A 22,307-nucleotide genomic window follows, 5' to 3' on the forward strand; every position below is an offset into this window, starting at 1 on the left:
CCTTCTCTCCATGTCAGTTCATTTGAAATGCACATGTTTGTCAGAGCAGGTCTCTTAAAACCTCACTACTGGGGTCATAAAATAAATAAATCACTCAGGGTGCCCGAGTATGATGGGTGCCCTCACCTCCATATAACCTAGAGCAGCTCCTGTTAAAAGGCCCAACAGATGTTTTTGACACTGTAAGCTGGTAATCTCCAGCCTTGTAAGCTGCAGTCATTCTGTTAAGTAGATCTGAGACCCCCCTCCTTTATTAACAAGAGTGGTAAAACCATCTGAAGACAATAACTGAGGCCTCTCTCTCTCTCTCTCCATCCCTTCATCTCTGCACGCCTGCCTCCCTCGCTGCACTTCTGTTATGGCACAGCAGTCCTGCTCAATGGCTGGCCATAATTAAGTACCAAATATACCATATTGTGTGGCTGCGTAATCAAATCAAGAGAGGATAATATTCCTCTGTATTAAGCTATTAATGTAATTGGTCATGAAGCATAAAGTATGTTATGTAATTAAATAGTCTCAAAATTATATAGCCCTATATTAAGAATTAGCCAACCTGAGCAAATGTTGTCTCTGTGTGGCTGTTTTAGGGAACATTGCTTCCTGATTTTTTTTCTCTGCTGCCATTAGCAAAGACAGGAGGGGATGAGAGAGTGAGAGACAGAGAGAGAGAGAGGTAGAGAGAGAGAGAGAGAGAGGAGGTGAAATGATCTTTGTCGGCAGAATTGCCGCCGTGACCCTTTGGAAAATCCAGTCTCCATTTACATATAAAGGGTTCTTTTAATCAAGGTAAGTGTTATTATATTGTGCCTCATTGGGCAAAGGGAGTTTAGGTGTTAAAATAAAATCTCTTCTGCCCTGCCGCCTTCGGGATGTGATACATCTTGATTTTTCAAATGTCAGCACTGTGGCACTAGCAGGAGGCGGAATGGCCAGCTTAATCAGACTGCCGCCATTTAGCCGTATGGGGATAGTGTGTGTGTGTGTGAGAGTGTGTGTGTGTGTGTGTGTGTGTGTGTGTGTGTGTGTGTGTGTGTGTGTGTGTGTGTGTGTGTGTGTGTGTGTGTGAGGGAGACACAGAGGCTGTATCTGTATGTGAGAAAGAGATCCGCTCCTTTTTAGATGCACTCATGCTTGTGTCTACAACCTTATAAATTTATCTCAATGTCTCCTCGCTCTTGTCTGTGAGTCTCAGGTCAGACTGGCCCCCGCCCCCCCCCTTAAATCGTCTCCCTCCAGTAAAAAATAATCAAAACACACAGCCCCCCCTCACTTCATTCCTCCCTTTACACAGCTCAAACCAAACCCCCAGTGAAGGATCGGCTGTGTCACCCACGGCCCGTATATCTCGCTCAGGGAGTGTAATGTACTGCGCTGTTCCCGTCTTTGCATATAAGATAATTTGGGCATCAATCCTTCCCTGGACAGATTTATGTCACTCGGAGGACAGTTTCACTTCTCCTTCTTTATCGCTTCACTGGAGCCTGCTTAATTTCTCCCCGTCAGCCCCTTCCCCAGGAGATGTTATTTTTTCCCTAAATGTCCAACATTTGCATTGGCTGTCCGGGATGAGGAGAGCGATGGCGCTGTTGTGATAAATAAATTTGTGCACGCCATGCCAGGTTGTTTTTTCCCCCTCCTTTTTTCTGTTGTTGTTCTTGTTTGTCTGGCGCCACAAGTCGGATCCTCTCAGTGCTGGGACAGCTCTCCCCCTTTTTTTCCCAAGACTACAAACCCTCCTTTTCTGCCCCTTAAAGCATCCTTGCTAAAAACACCCAAGCATGCTTGCTTAAAGCTTTCAACGCTAGGCAGAAGGTCCCAGAAACTTGATGCAAAATTAAAGCCAGGTTATGAAGGGTTGGTGCAGATGATGTGAAAGAGAAATGTGGGTGAAAACAATAAAACCCACAAACCCGAGTGTGAAACAAATGAAGAAAAAGAGCCCAGTACTTACTTCCCCCTTTTTCTTTGCGTTTTGCTTTACAAGATGGAGGTTACATGTAGTGCCATTGCCCATCCATGCCCATATTCATCCCCATTCCACTCATAGGCCCTGGAAGGAAGAGATAAATGCCAGAAAAAAAAGGTCAGCAAGAGCTTGAATCACAGAGAGGTCAGAAAAGAGCCGCTGATAGAGAGAGCAAGGTTTGGTTAGCTTAAGATGGAAAATGATTAGGGAACAGGGAAGTGGAAGATGTAAAGAAGTGGTGTAAGTGTTTTTATCTCGCATTGGATCCCACAAATCCCTTTGTTATGACTATTTGAGAAGGATTTGTTAGATTAGAGAAAAAAAAACAAGCAAGACGGGCAGATAGAGTGAGGAAGTGTGAGGGGACTTCTTAAAAGGAAGGTTATTGTGGTTGTGTTGCTTTTGTTAGTGTGAGGTTTAACTTTAGGACCTGCTTCATGCTGAGGTCACCAAATCTCATGCTTCGGACAAGAGGATCAGTGCTGATCAGCTCTGCGAGAACTTAGGGTGAAACTGGTGTCTTAAAAAAGCAGGCATGAGGACGGAGGACAGACTCACCAGCTGGTCGGATCCCCATGTGCTGCTGACCGTCCAGCACGAAGCTGCCCATTGGCTGGCCCTCTGGACTGTATGCTGCTCCTTGGCTCACTGAAGGATCAAGAAGAAAACCTGATTGTAGTCAAAACGTGGACATGAAAAAGGGAGGAGGGGGGGAAGAAAAAGAAGAGAAAACACACCAGACAATCAGCAATTGTCCCAGCTTCAGCCCAAACATACTGTAAGACATTGTGCTCATGTTTGTGGACCGCATTGGCTGACGCGTGGCATGCAAACACGCATACAGTAGGTCCTCATGCATGCAAGCACACAACTTACGCACACACACACACACACACACACTGCCAGTGTCATTCAAAACCACACACACAGGAGATACATTGTTATCTAGTTGAGAGGAGAAAGCATGCAGTTTGACAGGATGAGAAGAATTTCTGCCGTGGCAGGCAATTCTTTCAGAGAGTAGTCATCTAAACAGCAGAACACACACGTCTACTCTTCAACTGTACTCTATGTAATTCCAAAGCTGCCAAATAATTCAATTTAATCAGTGATTTGTCTGATTATTTAACATGATACAGGACATACACTGTCAATTAAATGCATCTTAATTTGTCTATAGTTAGCGCTAATGAACTAATGCTCTTCGGAGACTGCAGAACACAGTGTATTCTGGCACTATAACAGTATTATCTTGGATAATCTGTAATTCGTGAAGATTAAGGGGAGCTGTTAGTCATGCTGTTTTTGCAGAGGTTGTTGTTTGGCACAACATTTGTTGCATGCTGAGTGCTGGGACTGCAGACAGTCTCCCACATACAGTAAGGAGTGCATCTTATTTGAATCAAGGCTCATTTTATGTCATTGAGTGGGGACCTTTTAAGACAGAATGTTCCCTTTTTTATAATCTCTATGATAGAAATGACACAGCTTCTTTTTGGTGATGCAGTGCTGAAGCTTAGAGTGACTAAATAATTCCACAGGACCCCACTTTGGTGGGTTTATTACCTGGTTTGTGGTGTTTTTTGCATTGTAATCTGATCACAAAGGATATGGAAAATAAATGTGTTATCAATTAAGTGGACATAATCTGTTCTGAAGAAGTGGAAATCTCTTCTCATTGTCAGATCGGATTAAATCAATGCCTCATATTAAACCCACTCTTCCATCTCCATGACTCAAAGCACATTAATTGATAGTTTTAAACTCTAAATATTTTCAGAAAGCTAAGCAGTGTTCTCAAATTTTGTAGGGCAGCAAATCACTTTTTAAGATAAACAGTTCAACAGCAGTTCTTGATCATATAATATAAAAATGCAGTGGGCAGACTGAGGCTAGCCTCATAACATTGGACTGGAAAAAATATTTAAAAAATCCCAAAAAGGGAAAAAGTAGAGGGATAAGACATAAATTGCTGCTAGCCTTTCTGGCTGTCCTCTTGTGTCCAATTAGTAATTCACAGAGAGAGTGCTAATATAGCTCTCCCTCCACTTAGAATGGGAAATCTCCAATTAGAGTCAATCAGCAAATGGCCTGCACCACTGCTGAACACATCTCGTAGAAAGAAATCAAAGTAAAGCGGAAGAGGAAGAGGGGGGATTTTTTTTTTGGAGGGGGTTATGGATGTAGGGTGCCCCTTTAAAAAAAATCTGGGCTCCAGGCATGATGTGCATGCCAGTGAAGGATTTTAGAGGGGTGTCTTCATGCTGGGGAAAGAAAGAGGGAAGCTGGAGTTTGCTTGTATGCTGGCTGAATTGTCCGTTGTTTTTTTTACCTGCTCGATTTGACTGGTCAATCATGGGCTGTACTATTCTTCTCCTGGCGTTAATGAACCTGGCAGAGAGAATAGAAAAAAACACAGAGGAGAAAAACAAACGTTAAATCAAGCCTGCATTCACACACAGAACGATTCATCAGAAGCTAACACAAAGACAAAACAGTGTTGCATGACTTAATGGCAACATTAGCCTGCGAGTCCTTGAGAGAGGCGCACACAACACAACTGCAACAAACAAAAGGGCAATTGTGTCCTGACTTGGGAACCCAGTGAGGGATACTTTTAATGTTCCTTATGATCTATTCCCCCCTCTTTTAATAAAGCTTTTGATTACGTTCGGTTGCTATAGGCACCAGGGAGACATTCCTCAAGTATTAAGTGCAGCTCGGGCACAGAGGAACCCTGGTTGTGGCCCATCCCTCTCTTTCTCTTTCGTTTTTCCTACAGTAAGTCGCACACAGTAAACGCAGCATGGCTATATGTAGTACACCATCATGTCTGTGGCTCTTTCTCCAACACAATATTATGTCTGCAGTGTTATCACCCATTGGAATTTCAGAGTAAGCTTTATATTAGCAAAGTGCAGCATACAAATGGTTCCTTTCATGACTCCCCCACCATTCCACCCCCACCTCCACCTCCACCTCCAACCCTTCCCCTCTGTGGGACCCCTACTCTGGCTGCATTGTAGGGGGTTCTGCTCCCCTTCCAGCTGTCTAGAAATGAGGACCAGGCATGGGCCACTCCGTGCTTTCACAAGGTATTGTTATGTCAGCAAGCCCATCAATTAGGCTGTCTGAAGTTTTATCACCACCACAGCAGCGAATAAGTGCAGCTCCACAAAGCCTCCCCAGCCGGCCTCGCTCCTGTGGCTTTTCCAGTGTAAAGCCGGAGGTCATCTGGAGGTGACTGCCAGCCGGGGGCGACCCTTTTTAACTCCGAATGGGACGCCTTGAGCTGTGGCGAATGCAAGCTGGTCAAACAGTTTCACCACATTTCTCTTTTTCTCTATAACTTCCTCTTAAAGATGGTCAAAACCTGGCATGGACTTAACGCTACAGGTACCACCATGTGGTTGATATTAAAGAGGGGTTTCAAATCACGTCAGAGCTGTCCAGCATGGACTCCTTTGCTAGTTCAAAAAAGAAGAGGAGAAGGGGAAAAAAAGTCCAACCGCCCTCTACTAACGTACGGGCCACTGCACCATCAGTGGGGCTAAAGAACTGGTCATTAGAAAGAAGGGAGAGCTGGAACCAATTTGGACTCCTAATCCCCCATGAAGCCCTGATACCTGCCCTTACCTTCTCCAATGAACTTAAACGCCTGTAATCTGCCCGGCTCAAAGTGACATGGTTAAACGTACAAAATGCACAGTTGGGAAAAAGAAAGACGCAGTGCTCATTTGCCCGGGGGCATCCAGAGTGCAGGTACGCAGGGGGAACCGTGGGCCCCAGAGAGAAAAAGATGAAACACGTCCATATGAGAACAAGTGAACAAGAGAGATGGATTGGAAATTATATTATTGTAATTCAGGATTTAAGGGAGGCATGAGGATTAAGTTTTATTAACTGTGAAAGTACTTTTCTGCAAGAACAAAGAGGATGAAGCATTCCTAGATAACTCTTCTGTCAGAAATGCCCGCATTGCCTCAGAGAGAAAGACGTTTTCAAGCATCAGAACCAGCTGAGCAAGTAAACAGTAAGACATTCCTGTTATCACACTCCCTCTTCAAGTCCAGAGTGCAAGCCCTATTTCAAAATATATGTCCTGCTTTCTCCCTTTCTAGATGTACCAAGGGACTCAAAATCACAACCACATGCGTTCTTACCTATTCTGGGACATAACCATAAACACATAATATTAGGAATGTTCTTCCCAGGTGTTAAACTTGCCCATACGGTTTCCAGTGACTGCAGAGGAAATACTCCACGGACTGAGAGTACTGCTGTAAGATCAAAGTGCAGTTTTCAGGTTTCTTTTTTGACTTTTGCCCTGATTTTTTTCTCCACAGCGTTCCTCCTCTTGGGGACTTCTTACAGGAAATGTATGACATTCAATAAACTGAACATGTTTGGCTAAAACAGCGTTTGCTCTCAGTGGCCATTTCCAAGTGCACAAACTTTTGGATTTCAGTGTATTCCATCCTTTTTGAAAACATACCCCATTGGCCAACAGCAGATATATCACACACACCCACTCATCCACAGAGGCTTTGTTTTTGTATGCTAAACAAGTTGCCACAGTAACCAGGAGGTGATGTGGTGAACCGGAGGGAGTGGGGGCTGACCGAGGGCCCCTCTCGTGGCCTTAGAGCACCTTTTATCAGCCTGAGTAAAGCCAATTGAGATTATCAGAGCCAGGCCTGATAACACTGTTTTCCCTCGACCCGTGAGCTGCTAATGGTGTGTGCTTAGAACAACACCACCAGGAATCCTCCAGAGATGAAGGCCAGTCAACTGGGATGGATGCAGAGATGGATAGATGGACGGGTCTGAGGACCCACGGCCCCCCTGAGAGAGACACAGAGGTTGACCACAGGGATTCGGAATTCCCAACCGCTCGCTAAAACATACGTGCATGCCATAAATCCACACATCCACACCATGGACATGACCACAAGCACCGCCAGTGTGTCTGTAGGCTAACCAGAACACAGGAGGCTCACAGGGGACACTAGCTTTAAAAAAAAAAAAAAAACCTCCAACTGAAAAAGCCCATGTTTTATTATCTACATCTGGTGGTCTAGCTTATTATGGCCTGCCTCTGCTCAGTGTTAGCGCACAGAAACGCCAACACACATGCACACACACAGTACACAGAGTACCTCTCAGCATGGGAACTCCATGCTGTCTTCAAACAAATAATTAAAGGCAAGGTTAGGGGGTCATGTGGGGGTCATTCCTCAGGATACAGCTCAGAATGTGTACATTACTCCAGGAGAAGGCGGTGTGGATGGGGGAGCAGTCCACTGCTGTTTAATGTGGGCAGCTAGTTTCTTTTAGCCAGTTAGCCTTCAACACATTTTCAAGTTGCTTATCAAAAACTGCTCTTGCAGTGCTAAGGCGGCTGTGGAGTGTGCACGTGAATGTACGCACATGTAAGTCAGTATGTGTGTGTGCATGTCAGCACATTCTTCACACACCAACGCCAATTGGGCAACAGTAGCACTTCTCACTGACATACCCTAAAAATGGTGTGAGCAGACACGTGTGCACAAACTCATGTATGAGTACAGGCTTAAAACTCCCTCTCCATGACAAAACAGAGAGTGCTAAGTCTACTAGTACTCTGAGTTTTTTAGTCACAGAGGAAAATAACAGCTATGAATGATGGAGCCAGGGCAGCAGGAGTCCACTTGACACAGGGTCTCCGCGAGGCTGGATCAACACGGCTTCCCTGGTTACTAATATCTGCTCACACACGCAGGGGGGTAGCTTCAGAGAGTGCCTGGGCAGGTGTTAAATGCCTTGGCTAGCATACAATGTTATGCTATACCAAGGGAGTGTGGGGGTTGGAGGGTAAGTGGGGGTCGGAGACAGAAGAAGACATGAAGGCCTGATTGGGAACTTACATAATCCTGAAATGTACACGGAGCCACTATTTCGATGGATGGACTATCTTTCAAAGCAACACACAAACTGCATCATTATGAGCTGAAAAATACTATGAAAGGTTATTTTAAGTTTGAAGATGAAATCACAGCAAACCAGCCGGTCTGACTCAGTGCCTGCATTCATTCTTTGTTTTTTTTTTCTTGCTTCCTCATCTCAATCTGTCAGAAAGGCCTTGTTTCTGGTTAACTGACTCGCAGCCACACCTGGTAACTCGCTCCTGTTGTCAGCATTCCTTCCCTGAGAAATCGTCATGCCAAACCACCCTACCCTGGAGCACAGCCAACAGAGAGAGAGAGAGAGAGAGAGAGAGAGAGAGAGAGAAAGAGAGAGAGAGAGAGAGAGAGAGAGAGAGAGAGAGAGAGAGAGAGAGAGAGAGAGAGAGGGAGCGAGACAGACGAGAAAGAGCAAGAGAGTGAGTCGCTGTTTGTCTGGCCAATTGCTGTGGAGATTGGAGGGAACCCAGCCAATCAGGAGTAGGGTCACTCGTTTGACGAGTTTGTGATGAAAGAAAGAAATGGAGCCAGAGCCAGAGAGGGAAACAGAGAAATATTAAACATGTCTTCTCAGAGAAGTGAGCGCCAGACTGCTCCAAATGTAGCTCTGCAGAGCGTGCAAAGAGAGGAGGCTTCTTTGAAAAAGTGGCGCAGAAATCGTTGACAGTTTATTGCCTTCACGGCTGACCTGCATACGCTCAATTTGAGAGCTCATATGCAAAAGCATGAGGGGGGGGGACAATTTTCTGAATGTCAGTCATATTCCCAGGCCCCTGTCTGTCTTTGCAGGGAGATTAGATGCAACACAATCTGAACAAGAACGTGCTGAACTCAATCCCCGATCACTTCTTGCAAACATGGCTGTCCTCTGGTTCCTATTAAAGATCATTGCTTCCATACTTGTGCTTCAGACCGAAATAGAGATTCCAAACCTCCAGCGATTGAGTCACAACTCAGTGGATATCAAAGGAGGAAGGCTTTAGTTTGATCCCTCCTCTCCAAAAAAAAGATAGACAGGCAAAAAGAGTAGAACATTCAGTGTCCTTTGACCAGGAAGTGCATGCAAATTAACCCCATGAGGAGGGTGTGTTTTGTGTAAGCAAACACTAATTATGGTCTGCTCAGACGGTGAGGAAGTCTGGGGCTACTGAACCTCCAACACTGATCTACTGTAGTGTCAACAACACTGATTGAATCAGCTCACATGGTCCTAACAGGCCCCCCTGTTACAGTTTATACATAGCTTGCCACCAGACTGAACCTACAGTATCTGTGGATTTATCATAAACTATCACAAAGGAGCCTTTCACAGGCTCCACTCCTCGAAGGACAAAACAGATACAGTAGGAACAAGGACATTTCCTCAAGCTCATCCTATCAGACACAGAGTTTTCCCTTTTCCTATCCCTTCTTTCCTTCTTTAAGTTAAAACAGGAGTAAAGAGATATAAGCCGGGTGAACATTACCTCACCCCCGTGTTTGATTTAGTGCAGATGTGAAGCAGAGCGAGGCAGGATCGTTTTTTAGGAACGTCAGAGAGAGGGCCCACGTTTAGGGCAGCCACTGTGTTTACATAGTTTTACCTCTCTCTCTCTCTCTCTCATCCACATACCCCCCCACCCCTCGCTCCTTTGTCTGCCTCTCCAAGGGGCACTGTTTCACCTCTCCTCCATGGACTTTCACTGACCTGTTTTTCTTTCCCTTTTTATTACTCCACTCATTGCCCTTTTGTGGCATCCCCCCTTCAGCCTCATCTGAGTAACATTTGCACTGCTCTGTCAGTCTCGCTGCAGAAGTCATTCCTCTCTGAAACCCGGGGAGTACGAGTCATTAAGACTCGAGTGGAAAATCAGACAAAGAATTATATATTTGTGTTGCAAACTGACACGATTTAACGAGCAGCTAATTAAAATAAATCAATAGCACTGCGGCACGCTCACTCTCTGTGTGTCTCTCTTTGCTTGAATTTTCTGTCAGCACCAAAGAAGAGATCACTGCAGTGTGTAGTGATGTACTATTCTACTGTTGGTTTAATCCTTAAAATAGGCTCCACTTATTGCAAAAATCTGATTCTCATTAAACCTAGGTTTTGATAAAATGTGATGAAAGACTGATCTTATGCTTTTTATGGTGAAAATACAAGGGATTATTAGGGGTTAAATGTTTTTCATACTGGGACATTTATAAACTACCCACTGAAGCTAGCAATTTCACATGCCAATGACTTACTCTAACAGTTGCTTCAATGCAAAGTTAAGGCCAATGCAGTGTTGCCAACTTAGTGACTTTTTTGCTATATTTAGCGAGTTTTCCGACCCCTTTTGCAACTCTTTTTTTTAAAAAGCGACTAGCGACAAATCTAGCAACTTTTTCTGGTTTAAAATGAAGACTTTTTGAGACTAACATGAAAGCATGTATCGTTCTCAGCGAGCAGTGGATGCTGCTGTGAGTCCCTCCTAGGCTGCATTCAGAGCAGGCAGCGTTCATCCCTCAGCATTCAGACTGCAAACGTATCACGCATGTAGGAAGACACCGCTGGCTGATCCCGCCTACTGTCTCTTTTTGGTCCATTTAGATTGTTAATGAAGATTGTATACAATAAAAATGTAGAAGTATAGAAGTGTAGTTTTACTTTCATTTGTTGTAGGCTCCTAAGTGTAGTTATAAACATATGTAGGGTGTTTTTAACCTCTTTCTGTCTCTCCCTCAATGTTACACGTCTCTCCTGCAGTGTCAATTGTAATCGAAATTATGCAAATTAAGTGATGCAACATTTTGCGACTTCTAGCGACTTTTAGGACAGCCAATAGCTACTTTCCTCACTGAGGAGTTGGCAACACTGTGACCATGCTAAAGCTGCATTTGGCCTCACAGTGGCCTCACAAATAACTTCCTGCCTTTATGGATAAACTCACTTTACAGTCAAGCTGTACACTTAAATCTTAATATTATTGTGTGGAGCTGAACTTGACTTAGCTGTAGCTGTAACATTTGCTAGCTAGTTTTCTAGCTAGCTTATTATTTTTTAATCAATTATTCTTAAGACTATGGCTCCTCTGCCTCTCTGTTTTTCTCCTTCATCAGTTATTTGACGTAATTGATTGACTGTACACTTGTATCCTAACATTTTTAGACATGTTAGTCAGCTAAGTAGCTAGCATTTCATCCATTATATCCCTCTGCGTTCTCTCTTTCTCTATCTATCTCCAGTTTATGTCACAGTGTGCTATCTATCTATCTATCTATCTATCTATCTATCTATCTATCTATCTATCTATCTATCTATCTATCTATCTATCTATCTATCTATCTATCTATCTACCTATCTACCTATCTATCTATCTATCTATCTATCTAGTCCGTCACAGTTTGAGCATTGAATGAAATATGTAGTAGTATTGTCAGCGGCTCTGTAACCTACAACAGCAAGACAAACAACAAAGGAAACAAACATAGACATCTCTCCCTCTATTTACCCTCCCATCTAACACCTTCTCCCCTCTCCCCCCTTGTCCAGTGAGGGCATGTCACCCCTGGGCCTTACAGTCCAGCAGCCTGACCCCTGCATGGCGGGCTGTGCAGCCCCAGCTGCTGACTGTCCGTCAAACACCTCTAGAGCAGTGTTGGGCCAGGAAGACCACGCTTGTTGCCCCTTTGATCCAGCAAGCAGCAGCTGCTGCTCCACACAGCAGCACTTTGTTCCTCTGTCTCCTCACCACACTCTGTCCTACGGCACAAAAACACTGAATCGGGTGCAGAAGTGGAGGGAGAGAGAGGCGAGGAGGAGAAAAAAAAATGTGGGGGTTATGGAGGGATGGAGGGGTGGAGGGGGATTTAAAAAAAAAGAAAAAAAACTTGCCAGTATTTTCCTCAATACAACATCAACAAGCTCTGACAACGGCAGCGGGGTTTTTCTTGGCCCCGACACAGCTCTCAGGCATCTCCGTCTTGACGCTTCACCCTCCCTTCTCTTTTAAGAGATATGATAGTTATTGTTCAAATCAGCCAGGGTGAATGGAATGGACCGAGGCCAAGCCTGCCCCAGGCGTCAACACACCTGTATGAAAGAGGCCTTATTGTAGCAATCCAGCGTGGCTAACCTGACCTAGCTCTACCTGTTTTCTGATGTGAGGAAGGAGGGTGGGATCTTCTCATCTTTCTGTCTTGCGGACAGTCCCCTAATATTCCCGTTCATTAACCTCTCTTTTCCTAAGAGTCTGACACCTCTGCCCTGGAATGTTTTTCTGATGCTTTTATTTTTGTGAAAGCCACTACTAGATCAGGGAAGAGTTCATCCAAATTCCCTTGTTTCTCCCTCAAGACAGCACCTTATTAGTGTGCATAGGTGCACAAAAGGTATTGCGTGCCAACCCAAGAGCTGAGGGACCAACAGCTGTGTTATGTGTTGTTTGAAGAGCTTCTAAAAACATCTAACACATGTCAATATTAGCCCCTCGTCAAAGGCTCCAGCACATAGCCCATGACAGAGGCCGTCAGCGCTGGAAGGTAGCGCTCATTTCTCATAAGACAGCGCCTCACCTTATGGGTGAGTGAGAGCTTCCTGCTTTCATGCAGGGCCAGCAAGAAAATAGAACTTAGGCATGCTGGCAGGCTGGCACACACACAGAGGATACCGGAAAGAATCCAGCACTATCATTAACCCAGCCTACACATCAACCCTCCTGAGATGAGTGGGTGTGCTTAAAGATCGCCCCATTTTCTCACTTGTGCAGAGTGCCACCCCGATTGCCCAGATTTCTGCCCCCCCCCCCCCCCCCCCCCCCCCCCCCCCCCCCCCCCCCCCCCCCCACAATGCTTAGCCTGTTGGGCTCCTTTGTAAGTCCTGCAGGGAGGCCAGGTATAATCTTTGGTTTTAGTCACTTCTCAGCCCTATCATACAAATGTCTGGCTCTTTTAGCCCTCTCCTGCACTCTCTTTCCATCTCTATTTCCTTCACCCCCTCTTTTGTCTCCCTCTCTTCTGCTTTTCTTTCATTCTCGACCCTTTCTTCCCTCCTCTCCTCGCTTGGTAATCGAGTGAGAGAGAGATTCCCTGACTCTGTGACTCCCCCTCCTTATTGTCAGATATCAAACAGGGCGGCTTTGTGGATTACCAGGGGAAGCTGATAATGACATGATAGAGGCGTGATATTTCAAACAAAATTGAGTGTCAACTGGCTGCATCGTCTAGGCAACACAAGTGTCTGCGCTGCGGCAGCCAGGAAGGAAATAAGGCCAATCTATTTCCTTTGCCTCATATCAAACGTCTCCTCGTCTCCCTCCTTTTATAAGACTATAATGGGTTCAGCTCAAAGAAGAAGAAGAGGAGAAGGGTTACCAAGAGGGGCTCTGACTGTTACGTCCTTATGCAACACACATGCATGTTTGGGTATACTTGTGAGTGTGCAGACACGAACTTAGGTTCTTAAATCTCAAAAGCATTAGCAGAAGTAAGAGGTTGCAAAGGGAAGGTGCCCCCATTTTACCACCCAACTCCCCAAAATATACACACATGCCTATTCCGCCACTATTTTATTGGAACTTTTATTCTTCTGACATTGCTGCTCTATTTCTCATGGATTCAGTGAAAATGCACAGCAGTTAGAGCAATTAAAAAGTGACACCTAAACCTCGTGGATAGACATACTGTGATATGTCGAAATACTCTAAAGCCTGGGTTTAGGTGCTGTTGCACTTAGAGTCTTTAAGAGCCAGACCACTGGGTACAGGACCATGTGTGTGAGTTAAAGTGTGTGTGTGTGTTTGGAAAGGGATTTTCCCTCCCACTGGGATGTCATCATCTTCTCATCACTGTGTCTCTGGTGTGTGAGTGAGTGTTTCCACAGAGCACATTTCCATGATGTGTCTGACTTGAGTGTTTGCGTCTCACACTTATTAGTGACCATGAGAGTCCTTGGTCAAATGTTGCCTCCGACTTCCCTCTTGAATAATTAATCAGAGTTTCAATTGCACATAATTGCTCTGACATACATTGAGAGTGAACACAGTGCACGCAGTTACACATGTGCAGGAGCACTCAGAAGCAGAGTTTAGGGCGAAATAAGGCCCAGCAGCAGGCTGGTGTTATAAATAGCTGTTGTTTGTTGAGGGGACTGCTGGCAGAAGCGGCAGTGACACTGTGGAGCAGACCACAGGGACTCTGATGTGCCTGGTGGCCTGAAGCAAGCCCTCTGCCTCTCAGATCAGCTCGAACACTGACTGTGTGCAGCTTTGACTGGCCTCCTTCATATGTGACAGCCTGAAACAAATACAGCAATCTCTATGAGTCACAAAAGCCACATTCAATTCAGCCTAGACTGCAGAATATGGAGCTTGAATTTCAGTCTGCGTGCTGTCACGAGTGATCTCCTCACGAAGGGTTTAGAAAGAAGCCCAAAAATAGAGATGACCTCATTCCTTAGAAATGTTTTATTGTGCAGGTGAAATATCCAAAACCATACATGCTATTTTAAAATCAGTTTGCATGTTAGAATTTTGACTGCTTATGAAATCATCCTCAAATGTGCCATTTCTCAGTCTTTTACGTATTAAGGAAGTCCTCCCTGCAGTCTTAGAAGGAGATGATGTCGCAGATATGTCATGGAGGGGCTTAAAGCACATGCCCCCCATCCTTACTAGAGAGAAGTAGTGATTCCCTCTTTGCTGCACATGCACACACAGTCTCTCAATTGAAACATCATCACCAGTAATGGGAGGTATAAATATTCATAAGCCTAGAAGGAGAGAAAAACCCTAGATTAGGGTAATATACTCCTCATTGTTCTCTCTCTCCTGATCTTCTTTGTATCTCTGCATCTTGTTATGCATGTTATAGCATCGGCTAATCGCAGCTAATTCCTCCAGCTAGCTGTGATAACTTCATCAAAGTGCATGCATGCATGTGTGTGAGTGTAAGTTGGTGTGCAGGCTGCTGTGTTTATTCCTCACCTCTCCAAAATTGCAAATTACCAGGTTTGATGTGAAGAAGATTTCGGGCTACGTTCAAATTAAGATGGGAACCTCAAACTCACCCCTACTGCTTTTCCCGCCCCTTTTTTTCTGCTTGGCACGGACTCCACTGATATCTCATCCATAACAGGCCTGAACTGGGGCAAAGCATGGCTTAAACAAACAAAGGGCTGTATTGATTTATAGGGTCCTCCATGATGGGCTTATTGGCCTGCATCTCAAAGCCACAGAGGGCATGGGGCCATGAATCACAGCTCCAGAAAATACACACACACACCCACACACACAACAGGTAAGACTAATACATGGAAGCATGGTTAAGGATGTGATTACAACCCTCTCTTCTTTTCATTTCTAAAGACACTCTTTCATTGTTTCTTTACGGAGGGGAAGCAAGGTCAGCAGGGGTTGTTTTCTGAACATGACACCAAAAAAGCAAAGCAAAAACACAAGAGCATGCTTATTGACATGCTGTTACTGTATACCCAAACACACAGAGGGAGGGAGAAAGAGAGAAAGAGAGAGAGAGAGAGAGAGAGAGAGAGAGAGAGAGAGAGAGAGAGAGGGAATGTAAAGTGTGAAAGAGGGAGATAAAGACAAACAGAGGGAAAGAGTGAGAGAAGGAGCATGCCTGGACAGAGAGAAAATACCTTGTGGAGGTTCACAGAGTTTAAAGAGCTCAAGCAAAGAAGGAGCTCCTGTCCTCTCTGGCTCCAAAACACACTCACATACACATACACATACGCATACGCACACGCCCATGTGCACACGCCCACGTGCACACACACACACACACACACACACACACACACACACACACACACACACACACACACACACACACACACACACACACACACACACACGCACCCTCAAGGCCATTCTGTTACACCTGGCCACCTTTATCCCTTTTTAAGTCCACCTAACACACCTATACCTCTCCTTCTCAAAACATACACACAACAATCATCCAAGTGCGTCCCAAACTCAGATACACACACTGCAGCAGCACCCTGTGGCTAACACACAGCTCCTCTGGCTATCTCCCCAGCAGATAAAACTAATTATACCAAATCTACTCTGTCAGGTTGTCTGATCCTCTGGGGTCTGGGTTTAAATCCCCCCCTCTTTCTCTCTCTCTTTTTGTCTCTCTGTCTGTCTCTCTCTAAGTCAGACGTCGCAAAAAGACCAAGAATCTGTGCCAAGTGACCTCCAGAGTGAAAACGTAAACAGAGTGACCAGCCATAAAGACGCATATAGCAGCATGGCAGTTGATGCACAAGGCAAAAACAGACATTTTCAAACAAATAGCGAGCTGACTGGTTAGTTAGGTAGAGTATTCTTTAAATAAACCTCTACAATATTAAGCCAAGATCTCTTAACAAAAACATCACAACAAAAAAAATGCATGACATCACCTAGCATACAATCCAAAAGACTCATACACCTATTCAGACGCCTAGTCCCTCTGTTGGCACTTGCCGTTGGCACCCATGTAAGCTTCAGAGTGAAATAACAGGCCAACATCACAGGCTTTTCCAGCTGCACAGCCCTGAAAGCCCGCGGAGAAAACCATTCGTCCCAATGAGCTCTAAAGGCAAATGGAAGCTCATAAAGAGAGACTTGACTGTATAGACTTTGCATTTTATCTTTCAGCAGTTTCCCCCTTTTTATGAGCCAGGGACCACTATAACGGGAAGGAGAAGGATGAGGGAAGATGGGAGGATGGAAGCGAGTGAGTAAGGTAAGGATGTTAAGACAGAAGACGGCAGCAGAAAGAGCAGAAGAAGAATAAGAATGAGGTGCAGGTTGAGACGGAAGGAGAAGTGGGGTCACAAATCTTGCTGCTATTCTAGTACGTGACATCTTCGCTCGTTTGAGGCTGCTCATTAACAAACAATACTGCTGTGAAATTGGTTTAATGACAAAGTAATAAAATTGCTATTCTGCTCACAGATGGCCTCAGGTGCAGGGAGATTCTGGCAGGCTTACTGTGGCTGCCCGTGTGCATTAAGCTGCTTGTTCATGAAAACAGCATCCTACACTTTCCTTCTCACTATCACCCAACCTTTCTTTTCCCCCCTTCTTTTTAAGTTCATTCTCTTCCAGCAAATGAAATAAATTAACCTACTTTCCCTCTCTTGTATTCCCCTTGAATTCTCCCTATCCCACACTCTCAACCTCTTGCTCTCTCACCCTCTCTATTCTCCGTCTCTCCCCAGTTCTCACCCCTAGTGCAGAAATTACCATCTTAAAATGAGAAGAAAAAAAAAGTAGTCTCGCCCACGCAAACGCAGCTCGACTTTATTTCAAACGCGGAGCCCTTGTTATTAAACGACCCACCAATAAAACCAAGCCGTTGAGGAATAAAAGAGCCAAAAGGAGCAGAGAAGTACAAAGACCTCCCTCCTCCCATCCCTCTCTAATGCTTTCTCTCTAATGCCTCTTTCAGCTCTATCTTGCCTCGTCTGGCTTCGCTCTCCTTGCATGCCGTCTTTGCTGGGAGAATTCCACCGCCTTGTAGAGTCTTGTAATGGGAAAACAAGTAAAAAAAAAAAAAAAAGCACTCGTTTTTCTGTGCATGATTACCAGACAGTGCCAATTTTGCTAAAGCAGCACCTGTTTTTCATAAAACCATACCCACTCAGTGTGGGCACTGGCTGAAGTGGGGGTCTGTGCCATGCTTTGACCCTATGCGCCCTGAGAAAGACTGAGTAAGCGTATCAGCATCAGCTATTTAATACTCATCTGGCTTTTTCTGTGAGTACAGCATGTGTCTAGATTGCACCAGGAACAGATATTTGGATGTGTAACAAGTGAAATGAAAAACAAAATGAAACCTGCTACAACAGGGAGCCTGTTCTGGTTTACTCTGCCAATAATGAAAATATGTTTTTCCAAATGCTGCTCTCCCTCCAAAACAGATAAAATGGGATTATTATTACAGCATCAAGAAAAGCAGCCAGATCAAATGAACTTAGCTGGTAGGGGGTGATGGTAGGGGGGCTGGCACTTGGGATCTGACAACAGAGTCAATTCTGCTAATTAACTGCCAATTAGCGGTCCCTAAATGAGAGGGATCATGATGCCTGTGTTGGCAGCGCCCCGATACTCTCTCTCTCTCTCTCTCTCTCTCTCTCTCTCTCACTCAGTCAGACTCTCATACACATTCATAGATGTGCACGCAAACACATGTACACACAGCCGCAACCTCTCCACACTCCAGCTGTATATTTAGAAAGCCAGGGGGGCAGAAGATGGCCACTGCTGGGAGTCCCTGGTTGGAGCCAAAAAAAGCCTGACATTTCCATCTGGGTCAAAGTTAGACAGATAACCAGCAACTTCAGTCAACTAGCCCACCAATGTGGCAGAAAAAAGGAAAGTTAGGCATAGGCAGTGATGTGGAGTAGAGTATGAAGAGGGAAAAGGGACCTCAGAAGTCTGTGAGAGATTCATAAGACTTAAATACTTATAAAGAATGTGGAAAAACAGGCGGCTGGGCCGGCTTCATAGCTTTGTGTTACATTTGGAAAATATTAGTTATTATTTTGCATTTCATAATAGGCTTGCCCGCCAAACCAGAGGATCATAAAAAAATCATAAAAAAATCATAAAAGCCAGTGTTCCTTAGTGTCTCATTGGACCGAGGAAGAGGGTGGAAAATGCTTCGCTAAGTAGAGGAACAAATTTGGCTTTGGTTTCTCGCTTTCTTGTTCTGAGATTTTACAAATAAATGTGTTTGACCGTTACTAACAATCTGCATGTGAACCTGCTGCCTCTGTTTGGTGCATTAAACTCTAAGAAGTCTTGAGGGATCCATGGAAGAGGGGAGAGAGTGAGTTACAGAGAGAGAGAGAGGGGGGGAAAAAACGATGATCTGAGTGGGAACGGGGAACATGCTGTGAGGAGAGTTGCAGAGCAGTCAGTTTAGAGCTGGCTAAACTCGTTTATCCGCATGCTGCGCTACAGCAGGATGCAATCTGGGAGGAGAATCTAAAACTTATGTAGATGGGCAAAAGTTGAAAAGGCTTTTAAAACTGCAGTATCCTTTTAACCTCTGTTTTTAGAATATAATGTCTTAAATTCACCTGCACAACTTTAGGACACAGCCATGTTCGAAACAATAGGATCAGTCAATGCAAACCTATGTGTATTGAGTGATTTGGGTTAGTTCTCCCTGGTGAGGACAGAAAAACAATCAGTGCATCGTGCCCTGCCTTGAATGGCCGCAGAGATTGAGCTTATTTCATCTCCTCAGTGGGCACAGGCCGCTTGGCGCCGTCGTCTGGCGGATATCCTTCCCTTATCATGTGACCTGTGCTCCGACAGGGGGCAAAGGTTGGCTGTGATCCGCCCCTGTGTCTTAATAACTCACTCATTGTATTCCTTTCTGCCGCTAATTAGAGCCTCTCCCCTGTGTGTGCGTGTGTGCGTGTGTGTGTCTGTGTGTGTGTATGAGTCTATGCATGTATTCCCCCCTGGGTTGTAGAGAAGAGGCAGAGAGGTAAAAATAGAGTGTGGCTTATTGCCCTCTTTATTGTTATTAGTGCTCCAGTGGCACAGCAGTCAGTCATCATAGATGCCAAGAACTGACATATTCTCTCTCTCTCTCTCTCTCTCTCTCTCTCTCTCTCTCTCTCTCTCTCTCTCTCTCTCTCTCTCTATGCCATTGAAAGGACCAACCGGCTGCCTGTGAGATGAGGGAATAATGAGGGGACGATTTCCTTCCTTTTTTTAGCCGCTGTTTCTCTCAGTCATCTGTCATCCGCGTCATTTCTCAGGCCCATGTAATAATCCTGCGTGTTATGTTCGCTGTGTGTGTGTGAGTGCATGCGCCAGGATAGCTGTCGGTGTGTGCGTTTATGGCAGTGAGTGAGGCCACATCGTGCTGGGTCTGACGCTGACACATGAAAGGATTTGGTCAGGCCCCATTTAGCCCAGACTGATAGCGGGGACAGCAGGAGGTGCTGAGGCAGCCAAATACGCCAGCAGATACTGTAAACTGTAAACGCTTCTTCATCTCTTCGAGCTGAATACAGACACCTGCCATTTCACCTACTTCATTATCCCAGAATGCCTTGTGTGACACGGCCCTCACCTTTTTCCTACACAATCTTAAACAAATGCAATCACATGTCGGACCACTCCTCACTTCTGTTAGCATGACGCCAGTTGTCTCAAATGTGAGCAGAGCAAACACGCTACTTAATGGTCAACTAATGGCGCCCTGACACACTGTATACACACATTACATGTCATGCACATACTGAGCAAGCATAGGGTTCCATTAGTTATAATGTGCATAACATACACACACATAGGGGATACTATTAGCAGGATAATCAAGTCACCCTGCTCATCTGTTCAACACTACAGCACTGAGATTGTGGACTTTAACCTTTTCCTTTGTTCCTTATTAGCATCACACTGCTAATGGGGTGTGGGCTACAAACAGGTGAAGCTGCCAGCTAATATTATAGACTGAATGTAAAGAAGCAGGTGAAAGGTCTCGTGTCGTGCAGAGACAAAAGGTTTGTGGTCTGGTTTTGTGTTCTGTGCGTACAGGTGAGCTGCAGGTAAAGGTACAAGGAGGTGTCAGTTGGAGGGTACGGTTTTGGGTAGAGGTCTGATGGGGTAAGTTTTGAAAGAGAGCATCATACACTGTCTATTGACTATCACACAGAGCACCCTTGTGCCCTCGTTGGGCTGCGATTGTGCCGGCGGACAAAGCCCTGATTCAGCACATCCTTTCCCCGAGGGAGAGCTCTGGAAACCGAAGACGGCGGCAATCCCCTCCCTTTTCCCCCTCTCTCACTCATCCTCTGCTGCTGTCTTTCCCCTACCTCTGTCTCTATCTCCCTCTCTCTCTCTTTCTCTCTCTGGCCAGTAACATGGCAGCGGTCATGCATCAAAGGGAACTACAGAACAATGCAAGGGGCCAGCCAGGAATTTGAAGAGTTTTTTTTTAAGGAAACAGGAATTTGATGTGGCAGAGTTTGGTCATATCCTGGGTGGACAGCAGCTACTTGAACCAGAGAACAGTCAGGAAAAGCAAGAACACACCCAAGACGGAGGCAAATGTCACCGACTAGCCTGACAAAGAAGTTCAAGAGGGGATAAACTTAATTTTCCTTTCTTTTTCTCATCGTTAACTCACCATACAATGGCTGAAAACGACCCAGAATGCACCAGAGGTCGACCAGTTTGAGTCGAAGCCTCTTTCATGACTTTATCTGTGAAAATTGATTCCTGGTGTGTTTTTGTTAACACGCCTGGTGCTACATTAATACACAGCACCATACCCACCGATGTGTACGTGCATGCTGGTGTATGCGTGCATGTGTTCATGAGGATGTTACCCTGCATGAGATTCTCTGAGACCTCTTTATAAATGGATCTGAGGCATTTCAGCGCCAGGCTTGGATTTCATGGCCTCTGAGAAGGCAGCGACTCTTCCTATATCTATCTCTGTCTCTGTCTATTTCTTTCTCTCGCTCTGCCTCTCTCTCCGCGCAGGTTTGCAGACTATTTCTGCATTAATCACCATGACACAGGCAAGGCAACTCAATTTTCTGCTCCTGTAGGTAAGGTGCGTGGCGTCCCGAAACGGTGGCACGAGGCATGAAACAGGCAAGCGGGGGCTAATCTTTGGTTACTGGTGTAATTGAAATGCTATCCACACTGTAGGGTGCATTAAAGTCTGATAACAGCGGTTCCTGTGGCCAATTTAAGTAGCTTGACTTCTCCTGGCTAGAAGGGAATAAAGAAATGGGTGAGAGAGAGAGAAAGCGAGATAGAGAGGGAGAGAGAGACTATGTCAGAACTGGGAGGGAGGGGGGGTGAGGGGGAGGGCTGATAGATAAGGCCGACAAACCAGGCTAATTCTCCAGGCATGTTTCTCATTGTGATCCACAAAAAAATGAGAAAAAATGTATCACAGAAACCAAAAAATCAATTGACCCTCGGGTGGCTTGTCAGGCTGTGAGTCTGATAAACCTAAAAGCTTCGTTAATGTCGGCCCGCCTGTACCCAACAGATAGAGCACTTTGTAAATGAACCGGCTTTGATAAATATATTAAGGAAAGCTGTGAATAAAAGGCACAGACTTGTCATTTGTAAATAGAACCCCCGCTACATGGAATTAGAATGATAAAATGGGGTTCCATATAATTAAGTTTGTGTAAGACCTGAAATCCGTGCAAATACCTTGCCGGAAATTTGAAAGGAAGCTGTCAGTTCAATTAATCTGAACATCACCCTGAGAATGTACTGAACAAAATTAAGCTGCAGATAAAACCTGGGCTAGTATTTTGATAAGTAATTCCTGTATCATTTCTTTGCTTCTGTGATCATTTTATTTAATCCACCACCCCCAGTTATGTGCTAAGCCATCTACAAAGGCCCTGCTGGCCAGGCCACCAAAACCTT

The 22,307-nt window shown here is 45.1% G+C and overlaps 1 protein-coding gene across 2 annotated transcripts in view; it reads right to left on the reverse strand.

Annotated features, from left to right (window-relative positions):
• meis2a (Meis homeobox 2a) overlaps positions 1 to 22,307 on the reverse strand; it is a 199,254-nt gene that overhangs the window by 3,071 nt on the left and 173,876 nt on the right. The window contains exons 10-11 of one of the 2 annotated variants that reach the window (XM_034675608.1): positions 4,302 to 4,360; positions 2,528 to 2,638 (exon numbers count right to left, since the gene is read on the reverse strand). In XM_034675608.1, coding sequence (XP_034531499.1) covers positions 2,528 to 2,638; positions 4,302 to 4,360 — 170 coding nt within the window. The remainder of the gene's footprint in view (positions 1 to 2,527; positions 2,639 to 4,301; positions 4,361 to 22,307) is intronic. The other variant, XM_034675607.1, reaches the window with a different exon arrangement.

Source organism: Notolabrus celidotus, chromosome 22, assembly GCF_009762535.1.
Source record: "Notolabrus celidotus isolate fNotCel1 chromosome 22, fNotCel1.pri, whole genome shotgun sequence".
NCBI lineage: Eukaryota > Metazoa > Chordata > Actinopteri > Labriformes > Labridae > Notolabrus > Notolabrus celidotus.